The sequence below is a fragment of the Taudactylus pleione genome, unplaced genomic scaffold, assembly GCF_031769625.1.
Source record: "Taudactylus pleione unplaced genomic scaffold, aTauple2 ptg000019l, whole genome shotgun sequence".
Taxonomy (NCBI): Eukaryota; Metazoa; Chordata; class Amphibia; order Anura; family Myobatrachidae; genus Taudactylus; species Taudactylus pleione.
In genome coordinates this window covers 29,987,630-30,001,906 of record NW_028284421.1, presented here as the reverse complement: position 1 = coordinate 30,001,906, position 14,277 = coordinate 29,987,630, and the positions used below count along the sequence as shown (strand labels likewise).

The 14,277-nt window shown below is 42.0% G+C and overlaps 1 protein-coding gene across 2 annotated transcripts in view; it reads right to left on the bottom strand.

Moving 5' to 3' along the window:
• Positions 1-644: 644 nt before the first annotated feature.
• The window catches only part of PKM (pyruvate kinase M1/2), a 33,197-nt gene continuing 19,564 nt past the window's right edge, over positions 645-14,277 (bottom strand). The window contains exons 7-11 of one of the 2 annotated variants that reach the window (XM_088446384.1): positions 13,667-13,817; positions 13,395-13,547; positions 4,232-4,398; positions 1,987-2,168; positions 645-1,166 (exon numbers count right to left, since the gene is read on the bottom strand). In XM_088446384.1, the coding sequence (XP_088302510.1) occupies positions 1,060-1,166; positions 1,987-2,168; positions 4,232-4,398; positions 13,395-13,547; positions 13,667-13,817 (760 nt within the window). In that variant the 3' untranslated portion in view covers positions 645-1,059. Of the gene's footprint in view, positions 1,167-1,986; positions 2,169-3,810; positions 3,978-4,231; positions 4,399-13,394; positions 13,548-13,666; positions 13,818-14,277 lie in introns of both variants that reach the window. The other variant, XM_088446373.1, reaches the window with a different exon arrangement.

The following is a 14,277-nucleotide window of genomic DNA, read 5'->3' as shown; positions in this document are numbered from 1 at the left end:
CATTAAACAAAAAGTATTCGTGTCAACTGTTCCCCACACCTTATATTGTAAGCTCACTTGGGTAGGACCATCTTTACCTTTTGTTTTACAGAATTGTATGTTATTTCTTGTGTCATGAGCCTCCCTCCGTATGTACAGCGCTACATAATGTGTCAGCACTTAAGATAATCTGTTCCACATGCTTTAAACTAACAAAGTAAATATGTAGAATTATCTAGTATAGAATTCACGTACACAGGAAGTAATACCTATTAGAATGCAGTGATCAGCAAGGAGCTCCCATTCAGATTACTCAAATTCTCTGCCTCAGCAAAGATCCAAGACAATCTGTAAATGGGATAAGATCGCTACCTACTATTTTATGTATAAATTAACGTGACTCTTGCCAGTGCATTTGTTTATATTAAATTAATATATACAGATGATCAACATACTAGATGCTTACCCTCATTTATTACACCATAGGCTTCCTAAAGACTTGTATTTTTAATGATGATGGAACGGTGCCTGGAGCACTAATGACTACATGTGCAGATATCCCAATGTTAACAAGAATTTGACCAAATAATGCTGTATGTGCACTGTGTATTACCTGCGACTCTTAGTCACACTAGATTGATAGTAAAAACAAGAAGCAGGTGTGCTCAGTAGCATGGTTTTATTGAACACTAACTCAGTGAACTGCTGACAGACTGATGACAAGATGGGGTTCAGACCTTCCCCTAACCACACGTCACAAGCTACACAGCTGCCCAGAGAAGACACACAAAAGGACACTCTTACAGCAAAATGCATTGGGGCACAGTAGGAGAGGAGTGTGAGAATAAACAGCACTACATATTTCCCCAAGGAGTGCAGCATTAAGAAGAAAACTGATTACTACCAGAGGGAGTGTGATGAGCAGCAGGAGAACAGTGCTGTGAACACACAAATTAATGCCTCTGTCCCACAACATGGAGTCATTGTAACTGCAATTGTGTACTTTCATAATAGGCAAAACCGTCTAAGTGCAGAAAAAGGAGGAAGGGGTGAGCGAGAGCTATTGGATGATGATGAAACTTAAGGAACTGGCACCACCCGCATTGTGTTAGTGAAACCAGATCCTGGCTGCCAGCCGGTTAACACAATGACACAATCGCCAGTCTTGAAGAAACCACGGGCTTTACCTAAAGAACAAAGAAAAAAAAAATAATAAATCAGGCATAAGTGCTCAAAAGCTCCTCAACAATTTGCCACCAATGCTATATGAAATTAGAGGCTAATCTGAAAGAAAAAAAAAAAAATTGTATTGGTACTTTATGAAATTGTACAGCTATTTTAAAAAGCCTAATTAATATTTAGTATACAACTAAATTTAAATTAGCCACCTTCACAGCAGCACTCACCATTCCTAGTTTTGGGGTGCAACATGGTATGTGACCACACTGTTTAAATAGAAATCTATATTTTCATTCTCATACTAGGGGGTAGGGTCCCAGCCAGACCTCCTATTGGTGTACTCTGGGCCTGTTCTGGGCCTTCCACTGGATGAAAACTTCAGAGGGGTGGCAATTGGTCTGGGATGCCTAATGGAGTGGTTGGGGTCCCGGTCAGCCCTCACGACGGAGTGCGCCGGGTAGAACTTTGACCCAAGGAGCTTGTTCTGGGCTTTCCACTAGATGGATTGGGATGACATCATATAATAAATCTTAACTTGAAGATTTAAACCCAGGCAACGCTGGGTACTTCAGCTAGTAGTAAATATATTCAATAGTAATATCATCGTACAGGTATGACTTTTGAATAATGTAATTTTTATCCAATAAAATCGGAGTGGATTATATTGTATAAGGTGGACCATTATATTTAATTACGTTTCTCCTATCATTCTAACATGTTGGATGGGTTCCAAACACAGAATGGCCGCAAGGGCTTCAGCTTATAGGATGCAGGTTAAACAGAATGTATCTCATACAAAGTATTTGTCTACCACCCTCCCCATCATACCAATATCCATGGCAAAGTTAACTCTGTGGTCCACGTCCTCTGCCCAGGCCTGATTCACTGGCTCTTTGTATAGTACAGGAAAGATGCCACGGTAGAGATGCGCTTGACGTGCTGTCTGACCATTACGGGTCACAGCTATTATAGGAGCACGTGGTCGATATCTAGATACCAGATGTGCAGATCTACAAAGATAATGTATAGGAATTAAGAGGCAAACTGCTTATCCTATCAAAACATGCATTCTGACAGACATTAGATAAGCGGCCACTAAACAACTGATCACCCACATGTACTTACACTGATATCTATAGACACCATTTTTGTTATAGAGGTATTCAATCCATTTTTACATTTTCTGGTAGAAATCATCCTTATAGTAAACTAACTACTTGCTATACACCAGCAATTTTCCTCCTGAATGGACAATAGCAACCACCAATCTAACATTTATTGGATTGTGTTAGATCAGTACTATCCTCTCTTACCTCTACATGTTCTTCCGTGACCCAACTACCAACCCCACCCGGATCCTGCTCTCCAAGGGGTATATTTACTAAAGCTTCTAAAACAGACAAGTGGTGATGTTGCCCATAGCAGCCAATCAGATTCTGTGTATCATTTTCTAGAATGCAATAGAGAAATGATAGCTAAAATCTGATTGGTTGCTATGGGCAACATCACCACTTGGCAATAGATTTACTAAAGCTTCTAAAACAGACAAGTATCCACCACCTTCTAAATTAGCCCCAACAAGTGCCTGCTCACTGATCTTAAAGAGTTGTTCCAGATTTGCATGTCTCTACACTTGGAGAAATTACATATTGTAGAACATATTATGGCTGCAAAGTTCATGGGCATACTCACTCAAAAATAAAAATCACCGATTAGTTAACTGGATCTATTTCTGCAGTAAAACTACTACAGAAAAGTGACAGACCCCTTTATATAACAAAAAAAACAACTTTGGATGCACATGTAATTTAGAGATACCATGTACTAAGGACATTTCATACTTGTAACATTTCATATACGGATAAACAAGTCCTTGGTGATGTGCAATATCTATTAAACAATGCATGCATTTACAACCCCTTATAATGAAACAGAATGCTTTGGTGACTTCCTAAAAAAATCCAAATATCATGCGTTTTCTATCCTGCACAGATTTTAAGTTGGAATAAGTTACTTCATCTTGCTATTGCAATTGGTTATATTTATATATGTTTAACAGTGGGACTGTAACATTACCTAATTAGCCAATATTAAGCTCCAAGAATGTGTTTGCACTAAACAAAGCTTACTTAATACTGAACTCCTTGTGTATTGTATCTGCATTATTTAAAGTATCTTCTGGAAAAGAAAGGCTTAAGTACTAGCTTTGAGATCAGGCAGTCTACAAGTTAAGATTATTCTGGTCAATTTGCCCATTATTTTACACCAGCACAATATAAGGGAACTAAATAAGAAAAAATAAAGGATAAAAACAGTTTTTTGTTAATGCTTAGTTGCCATATATAAGGACACCATGAGCAGCCTGGATGCAAGGAAAATGGTACTTTCCTATGACCCTGTAATAGAAAGCTGTAGGCTATAAATACAACCACAGAAAGGTCACCAAGTGAGGATCCACAGGAGAAAAGGTCATCTGAAATACGATCAGCAATTTCAGCTGTCCAGAGTACTGAAAAGTCAAAATCAATCAGAGATCTGTCCTCCGTTAAACCCTCCTCAGCCAAGTTCTTTATTGCTCTATTAACACATTTACCTCTCAGGTGTCTCTCCCAATAGCCACAGTACATAACTTTGCTGTAAGCACCCTCCTACCTGCCAGATTTGGTAAGCACGATGATGGCTCCACTAGAGCATTTGAATGATGCCTCCACTGCTCCAACAGCAGTCGCTTCTGTTGGATCTCGGGTCAGCGGGGACACACGTCTCAGCTCTTCAAACAGCTGCCGGTGGAAAATGGCTGCCTCTGCCTCGCGAGCGATCTAACAGTGATGGGACAGTGGTGCCGCAAATGCAGTGCAGGTAATAGGGGATCAGTGAATGAGCAAGGAGGGGAGAACAGGATGAAGTGGGAAACATTCACATCAGTCAATCTACTTTTTCTTTTTGACAGAACCTCTCTAACCTGAAATCATTCTGGCAACATTCATACTCTGACCTGCCTCAACTGTGGATTGGAAGAGCATGGGAAGCCGCAGCGCATTAGAAGAAAAAGGTGGTGCAGGCAGAACCGTACCTGCCAGACTCGGTCAGAACTATGAGTGCCCTTGCTAAACACTTAAAAGATGCTTCCACTGCGCCTACAGCCATCGCTTCAGCAGGATGCCTGGAGCTAATGTTGAGACGGAAAAGTTCCTCGAAGAGTTGGCGGTGAAAAACAGCAGCCTCGGCCTCCAGAGCAATCTATGAGCCGGAGGGGAGGAGGAAAGGAACCAGGCAAGGAACAAGAGGAGAGAAAGGGACACAGACCAGAGAAAGAAAATAAAGCAGAGTGATTCTCTGCACCAATAATCAGGAGGCAGAAGTTAGAGTGGAAGAGCAGAAAGCACTAAGGTTAGAGGAAAGAAAACTAGGATAGCATGAGAGAAAATAGGATAACAATGGTAGCCAATACCAATCAATATTAATAATCAGGCTGCTATAAACTAAATATAGAATACAAGAGTCCACTAAGATATGATAAAGTAATCACATGCCATTGCTAAGACTTTAGTCATTAGCAGTAACTGAGAACAAGAGGATGAAGAATAGGCTACATCACAATATGAACATGAATTATCTATATACAACAAATAGCATTGCAACCTGGCGACTATAGGCACAAATACAACACAAAAAGCGGTTTGTACACTCAGAGAAGATGTGATGCAGTTAGCAGTGACATCAGATTAGATGTGCTCTATACCCTGACAACATTCATTAACACTGTATTCATATAATAAACCAATGGTGTGCTAAAGGAAATAGAGCAGTTACACTTTATTAAAAGTGTACAGAAATATTTTTCTGTTAATATATTGTATTATTTCTATATTTACACCCTTAATGGGTTTCTGTTCGATTTGTAAAATTTTGTTTTATGATACACAATGTGTAATACATTATTGCTCTGATGAATAAAAAATTTATATAAAAAAAAAAAAAAAAAGAAGTACTTCAACTTACCTCCAATGAAAGGCCTTCCTTGAAGAAATCATAATTATTTTGAGGCAAGTACATTAAGTGGGATTATCACAGGAACTACCAGTGATATCTGCCAATTTACAGACAGCCCAGCTAATTTTATTGTATTCCGTGTTAATAGGGGATTGTACCAATTTTGTACCTTTTAAATGCTGTAACTAAGGATGAGAAGAGCCAAATCTATGTTCTAAAACAATGTAGTATTATATTGCTGTACTGTAAAAAGTGTAGTTGTGTTTAATACTTGGGTGTAGTAGGTTAAAATCATTGACGTCATCGCCAATAATGCTATAAGCTAGAATTTGGTGGGACACCTGGGTGTTTAGAACACTATGGTGTTCAGTCAGCAGCCAGCCAACATTTGGAAGGTGAAATGCAGTCCCTCATTAGACATAATAAATGGGGAGCTTCATTCCCCTGGCACATAGGAGCACTTCAGCTATTATCGTTCCATGTGGTTCACTGAGTTAAACGCTCCAAATCATTAGTACGTGCCAGGATACCAACTAGGTATACAGTCTGCACAGAAGGAAAACCATAGACTGTAAAAAATTAGAGTTATGGTAAAACTTATCTTTGTTAACTCTCTTTCTTCGAGGTCCATAGTGTCCAAAGGGATACCTTGGGGTTTAGGTGGAGATTAGGACCAGACACCAGACAGTTAAAGCTGTTGACTCCCAGAATACACTGGTCCTTCCCCCTATACCCCACCCCTAAGCCAGAGGCCCTTCAGTTAGTTAGCAAGCCAATGGCAAGAGGAGGACAGGAGAGAAGGAAGACTGGTACACAGAAGAAAACACACAAGGGAGACGGAGACCGGTGACAAAAAAAACAAAACAAAAAAAACAAAAAAAAACAACCCAGAGAAGCCAGGGGCATCAGGGAGGGTGCCCTGTGGACTTCGAAGAAAGAGTTAACAAAAAGGTAAGTTTTACCATAACTCATTTTCTTCTTCAGGGTCCATATGGATCCACAGGGATACCTTGGGGATGTCCCAAAGCAGTATTCAAGGGCAGGGACGCTCCTGAGATGACAGGAGAATCCGGTGCCCAAAGGCATCCTGAGAGGCAAACGTGTCAAACGCGTAGAAACGCAGAAAGGTGAGGACCACGTGGTCGCCTTACAAAGCTGTTTAGCCGAGGCGCCATGGCAAGCTGCCCACGAAGGTCCTGCAGAGTGAGTGGAATGAGCAGTGATGGTAGCTGTCACAGGGAGACCAGAGTGCAAGTAGGCCTGAGAGATAGCCATACAAATCCACCTGGCCAGGGTCTGTTTGTTAGCAGGCCAGCGCTTCTTATGGAATCCATAGAGGACAAATAGAGAATCTGTTTTCCTAAAGGAACTGGTACAGTCCACATGGATCCTGAGGGCACGGACCACATCCAAGAAAGCCTCCCCAGCCAAAACATTGGGTAAACAGAAGGCCGGGACTACAATTTCCTCATTGACATGGAATTTAGAGACCACCTTGGGAAGAAAACCAGGAAGAGTACGAAGAACCGCCCAATCTGGATGAAAAATCAGAAAGGGGGGGTGACAAGACAGTGCCCCCAAGTCTGATACCCTTCGGACAGAAGCAATAGCCAGAGGAAAGATAGTCTTTGCTGTTAACCATTTGAAATCCACTGGTTCCAGGGGTTCAAACTAGGGATGTGCAGGCTCGGATAGGTTCGAGTTTGCACGTGGAGTTCGGAGGGAAAAATCCGAACTCCACGTGCAAACTAGAACCTATCCGAGCCTGCACATCCCTAGTTCAAACTGAGGGCCCTGCAGAGCCACAGACAAATCTCAAGGAGCCACCGGAGGGACAAGTGGAGGTTGAATGCAGAGAACACCCTGTACAAAGGTGTGAACATCCGGTAATGTAGGAATCTTGCGTTGGAACCAAATAGACAAAGCAGACACATGAACTTTAAGTAAGGCCAGGCGACGTCCAAGTTCCAGTCCAGCCTGAAGGAAGGCGAGGATTCTAGACACCCGAAGTATCTGCAGGTCATAACGTCTGGCGCTACACCACTGGAAGTAAGAAAGTATGATCACACTATTGATATATCCGGGCAGAAGCTGGTTTACGCGCCCTAAGTATAGTCTGTACTACAGTATGAGAAAATCCCTTAGATCTTAAGAGGGATGTCTCAAGAGCCATGCCGTCAAAGCTAGACGACCCAAGCCCGGGTGTGGGCAAGGACCCCGAGACAAGAGATACGGCCGTTGATGCAACAAAAGAGGAGCCTCGATAGAGAGGCTCTGATGGTCTGAGTACCAATGTCGTCTGGGCCATGCTGGAGCCACCAGCAGGGCCGTGCCTCCGTCTTATTTGAACTTCCGAAGAACTTGAGGAAGGAGTGAGACCGGAGGAAACCGGCACGCCAGCCAAAAGGTCCACTTTATGGACAATGTGTCTACAAAGGAGCAGACACTGACATGGACGATATTCTGGAGGTTAAAAGACTTACGTCCAGCGTAGCATCCCCTATGTAGGAGGCTGCATCCCTAATGTGAGCCACAAGGGAAATCATGTCCTGAGAGGCGTCCTCGGAGAGGAACTCCTCGAGGGCATCTGTGCAGCCTTCAATTGCCTTGGCTACCCAAGCAATAGCCATGGATGGGCGAGCAGAGGCTCCTAAAAAGGAATATATACATTTGAGACCAGCTTCTACCTTTTTATCTGTGGAATCCTTAAGCGAGGAAGCAGATGGAATAGGCAAGGTAGAACTTTTGATCAACCGCGTGATATGAGAGTCCACAGCTGGGGGAGTCTCCCACTTCATACAATGATCAGCTGGAAAGGGATAACAATGGGTCAGTCTTTTCTGCGGCTGAAACCTTTTACCGGGTGTCTGCCAGGCAGCCACATGTTCAACTAGCAGATCAGAGATCTAAACTCTGCAGAGTTTATCTTTTGTTTCTTAAACAGAGGGTGTTTAGTCTTTGGAGCGGGTTCATCATCTTCTATGTGAAGTATATCCAACCGCTCGAATTAGGGCAGCAATATTAATCTTTACCTGTAATTCCTCTTCCCCTAAGGGAGATTCAGTATTAGACAAATCCGCCTGGACAGAGGAAAAACAGAGGACGTTTATTTTTACTGGGTAATGACTTCTCATCCTGTAATATATATTTAACAGCCGTGGATACCATCATTTCTAGGGTAGCGGGCAGAGGAGGTACTGGTATAATTTGCACCTGTTGTGGCAACCCCATAAGGGGAATTACAGCCTGTAAATGCTGTGGCAACCCCAACAAAGGAACTACTACCGGGACACTTAGGCGGTCCACAAGTGAATTTACCACCTGAGTAAAGGAAGCCCAAGGGGGCTCCTGGACAGGGGCTGGGGGAGCTGATGGGCCAGGTGTGTTATAACAGACGGCACAGAGTCCCTCTTGGATTAAATCTTCTTCATTCAATCCTGCTGCACATGACTTGCATAAGTGTAGTATGGGTGCAGCAGCTACTCTGTTACCCTTGCCTGAGTTAGACATATTGTAGAGTAAAATAGCACAAGAGTATGAGGCAGAATATCACCACTGTGTAGATAACACAAGGGGAAGGGGGGGCGGAGTAAGAGAAATGGCCAGTTCAAGCCTGTATGAAGCTGTAGAACTTTAGCACATATATGGCACTAGGTGTATTGCAACTGCCCCAGTATGCGACAACTTCACAACTCCAGTGAGAAATGAAGTATATATGGTCCCTGAGTACACTAGTATTGTAAGGGATCCAGAGAGAAAGAATGTGATAGTAAAAGTTTGACAGTATAGGAAATATCAAACAAACAGACACACAGCGCTAGCAATCGCATACAATGCAGAAAAAAAAACTGCACAATTGGCTCTAAATACAACTACTCAGACTGTAATGTCTGGTAGGCAATAGCACTACATAACCTGGCTCCAGGGAGAGGTATGTAGGGGGACCTGGACCCTGCGTTCCCTGAGAGAGCTGTGGCTGGGCTGTGAAAATGGCCACTGGACATCTGTGGGGGCGTGGCCGGAGAGGAAATGCTGCTCAGAGCAGTGTAGACCTCTGCGGAATGGCGCCGAGCTGGGGGAGGGGCCGCTTAAACAGGGAAGGCTGGCCTCCCCTGGCTGATTATTGACCCCAGGGACGCTGGTTTCCGGCACCATGTGTACCCTGGTGGTCTTAGTGGAACACGCGGACTTCCTCGGTGTACACACTCAGCGTCCTCCTGTCTGACCCCGAGTCCGGAGGAAAGACTACCCGCACACTGGTTACCACAAGCAGTAATCCGCCTTACCTGTCCCCTGTGTCAGAGTTGCAGTCAATGGTCATCCTGCGGGGCCAGCTAGCAAGGTCCCCGGGGAGCCAGTTGAGAGTACCAGACGGAGTCATGACGCCCAGAGGGGTGATGGAGTGTCAGCACAGACGTCATAGACAGTCTGATGCTGAACAATAAACTATTAAATCAAATAAATAAAAATGCTTATGGGCTGCCTAACGCAGCCCACTGTCTAAAACAGTTTTCTGACTTCTGCAGACACCAGAACTAACTGAAGGGCTCTGGCTTAGGGGTGGGGTATAGAGGGAAGGACCAGTGCATTCTGGGAGTCAACAACTTTAACTGTATGTTCCTAATCCCCACCTAAACCCCAAGGTATCCATGTGGACCCTGAAGAAGAAATGCCCATGAAGTACCCAACTTTGGGCCATATTCAATTAGAGGCGAAAAGTCAGAAAGGTTTCGCATGTCCGATTTTCCGCCTCCTTCGCCTGTTTCAGAGGCGAAAACTTTTCCTGTGCGTCCCCACTTTTCGCCGTATTCAATTCCAAACCAAGCAAAAACAGCAAGAGACGAATGCGGAACAGGAGGAAAGTACTGTCAGAAGTGGGGAAGTCAGTCTGTACCCCCCAAAAAGATGCAGTAACATAAGGAATCAATGTAGATGTGTACTATTACCCCTAATAAAAATGTTTGGGGTACTTAAGTAGTTTAAATTTCTTCTTATTAGCGTCTATGCAAAAGTGGTGAAGAATGGAATAAAGCAGTATTTTTTGGTGAGAATAAGTAGTCCAGTCAAATTTGGGGTACTTGAAAATGGGTGCAAGTATATTTAAAAATGTTTCTAAAGTGAACTCTTAAAAAATGTCAAAAAACGCACCTGCAATCCCCTAAACACCTGACTCATCCTTGCAGACCCCTAGAAGACTATTTAGCTAGTTTTTATGCTTGTCCCCCCACTTTACATTTTCGCCCCAAAAATTAAAAGTACTTTTTTTTGGGGTGTTCTTAGGTTTTTTCCCCCCCAAAGATTTGGCCTTTGGGGGGCTATGCCAAGGGTTCTGGGTCGTTTCCCCATGTTTGTACCCCAAAATAAAGATTTTGCACTCTTTGCACCAGCTATTCATAGGCGAATCTTTTTCGCCTATTACATTGCATCGAGTTTCCGCGTAGGCGGATTTCCGCTGGAATTGAGTTTGGAGAGTAGTTCCGACCAGGCGAAACTTTTTCACCGATTACGGCTTTTCGCCTCTAATTAAATACGTCCCTTCATGTCTTTATTTGAACAGCTAAAATAACCATTCAAAATGATTAGATTTTTACTGTGAAAAGACAGACAGTTTAAAGTAAAAGTAAACCCTTTGGACTCTATTCAGAGAATAACGCTAATGCTCCTGCGTCTGTAGCTGCTGTGCTAAACTTGATACATGCGCAGTGTGATTTAGACGCATGTGCAGTTTACCAATAATCACTCAACTGCGAAAATATCAGCACTGCCTACATCTCTGAATCAGGCCCTTTGTCAAGAACATCTATTGTGGATGCTATACACAACAGTTTGAGATGCTGCTTACTGGGACTTCTCAGAATTGTATTGGGGCCTCATCCACTGACCTTCAATATGGTTATGTAAACATCTGGCACCATAGTAGGGACATGGTCCACAGAATCCATTAGAGGATTTTCCACAATCTAAAACTGGTTCAGTTGACCCATTGATGGGCAATAACTATCCCAAGCACAAGAATCACTAAAGACATTTTCACAATAATGGCCAGGTCAACTAGCATTGAAGAAAATGTTAATGAAAACATATATCCTTAAAAGGTATGTCACATGTAAGCAGAGTATGTGGTGTGATGACTGCACAGACAAGGCCTCAGAGAACACCATGCAGCTCTCCAACCTAGCAATGAGTCAGACAGCAGAGTATACATGTCAGCAGAGGAATGGGGAATAAGCACACGCACTCTACCTGAATTTGCCAAGACTGCAGCGCACATGCCACCCATTTCTGCACAAACCTGCATGTGCATGCAGTGTGGGACTAGTGATGTAATATTTCATTTATGAATGAGGACCTGGAAAATTCATTGAATGAAAACTATTTTCAAGCTGTACAGGATATTTAATTGTGCCAAGATTTTTTGGTATATACTTTATTTTGGAACTCAAATCACAATTAACAGTTAATCAACTAAGGGCGTTATCCACTTAGATGCGATTGGCGAAAAACGGGGATTTTTCACCGATTATCCCTGTTTTTGGTCAATGTTTTTTTTCTTTTCACCCTATCCTATTACTTCGGTTGAAATAATAGGATATTTCTCCCGAAAACACGTAGGATCCACACTTAAGCTCGCGGACCTATGCGTTTTCACCATTTAGGTGGTGAAAAAACAACACTTATCGTGGATTATTTTTCCCGAAAAATAGCCACAATAAGTGACGAGCAGCTAACTGGACAGCCCTGCCGCAATCAATTAGTAGCGCTACTTTAGCGCTGCTAATTTGGATATCCCCCAAAGGGTTTATTCTTGCACAAAGTTGTGGCAAATTTAATTTAAGCCTATTAGTATAACAATATATAGAGCAAAACAATATATTTAAGCATGAGAAAAAGTCATGCTGGACTACATTACAAAACGCAAGAAGGTGCACCAATAACCGAAATATAGGAAGTGTGGTGAAGAGGAAAGACAGAATATATAGTACAGTACAACAATATTTAATCAAATAAAATCTTGCCACAATATAATTTTGTATAATAGGAGGTGACCACTAAAAGGAGTTTTAGGCCTAGAAAATAGGACATAGTCACTAGTTTTCAAATTAGTTGCATCATACAGTGTATTTACAGTAGAGATGATTGGTTCGGTTTTACTCGGTTATGTTCTGATCTCAAAAATGGCATCTTATTGGCTATCTAGCTGTCGTGTTTTGGATAACCAATAAAATACATCCGAACTTGCTCTAATTTGTCAAAAAAAAAAAAGTCAAACCAAACCTGCTCATCTCCAAATCAGTCCCCATTCATTTCATCCTTACAAAACATGAGATAAAAATTTAAACAGAAATATCCCTGGAATCGAACTCAAAACAAATGATGTTTTTTTGGTTTTAATGAATAGGGATATAGAATACAAAGAAGTTGAAAAGCAACAGGTGGGGGTAGGATTACATGTAGTAAAATAGTTCATTATATCTTACAAGTACCCCTGTAAAAGTTGTTAATTCCTCTACAGGCGAGTGTCTGTATATTTAGGAAACTAGCATCCTTGTAGTACAGCACATACCAATAAGTGAAACACCAAGAGAGAACGTGCAGGTATATGAACACACTGGTGCATAAGTAATGCCACTGGCTGTCTCTGTCAGCACTTTCCCACATTAGTTATCATAACATAACAATGCACCAAGGACTGTCTCAGTACCAGGCACATACTGGACACTCCTATTCCGGAGCAGGACTGCAGACAAGAACACCCTTCCCAATCTGAGCCAGCCCTCAAACATATGGCAGAACAGCATGTGATGTTGCTGGGGGATCAGTATGAAGTTTTATGCCTTAGGTGAAATAGAGGGGATAGGAAAGTAAGAGGGGAACAATCAGGTGGACGCAAAAAGTAGCTGCCAGCGCTGGTTAAGTAATCTCTATGCTATCTATGTTCTGAATGCGCAAAGCTTTAAGCAAGCAGAGTTCAGGGCAGCGCATGCCAAACCAACCACATCTAAAAACATAATGCAGCAATCACTGCACGCATTTGTAGGTTATATATAAAATAAACACACACACACACACACACTGACCATAATCACAAAGACTAGACTATAGTATGATGCAAATAATGCATGTAATGTAATATATGTAACAAATATTTGTTGTATAGTATTTCTTCTGAAATTATGCTTAATTAAACAAAAATGGTTTAGTATAGGTGTGTGCATGTGTCTCTGAAATGATAGAATACTCACAGCGTGTTGCATGCGTACTGCCTCCAGTGGATAGTCTCCTTTGGCAGTCTCCCCAGAAAGCATGATACAGTCTGCCCCATCCAGTACTGCATTGGCAACATCACTGCCTTCAGCACGAGTTGGACGTGGCTTTTTGATCATGCTCTCCAACATCTGCAGGGAAAAAAATAAATAAAATATTTCAAGCTCTGATAAATGCTTTAGAAATCTACTGCAACTCTGTTTTGTAAACTTACTCACCACATCAACTGTAAGTAAGTTATTATTACTACCTGAGTGGCACAAATCACAGGTTTTCCTGCCCGGTTGCAGCGTCCAATCATCATCTTCTGGGCAAGGAATACTTTTTCTGCAGGTATCTCAATACCAAGGTCTCCACGTGCTACCATTATGCCATCACTGGCTTCTAGGATTTCATCAAATCTATGGGTAGGTATTTGAACACAGCATATAATTTTGAATCAACTCACTATTTAATTTTTCTTTATATAAAACACAATACATTTTTTATAAAATAATATATATATATATATATATATATATACATACATATATATATACATACACACACACACATACACACTGTATATACATATACACACTGAAGGGGAGAACAAATCGCTGTATACTGTAGTACGATCAATAATTTAACAGCACAATGCACATGGATGCATACCGTATTAATCAAAATTAATAGGCATGTGGTGGTGTCTTTTCCTGGATTCACATCAGTAGTGCAACCACTGCATACAACGGTTTCTATATGTGCCTCCCACTTTTTAAGGGGCCAAAAGTAATGGGACTATCAACTCAAAAGCTATTTCATGGACAGGTGTGGGCTATTCCCTCATTATTTCATGATCAATTAAGCAGGTAAAAGGTC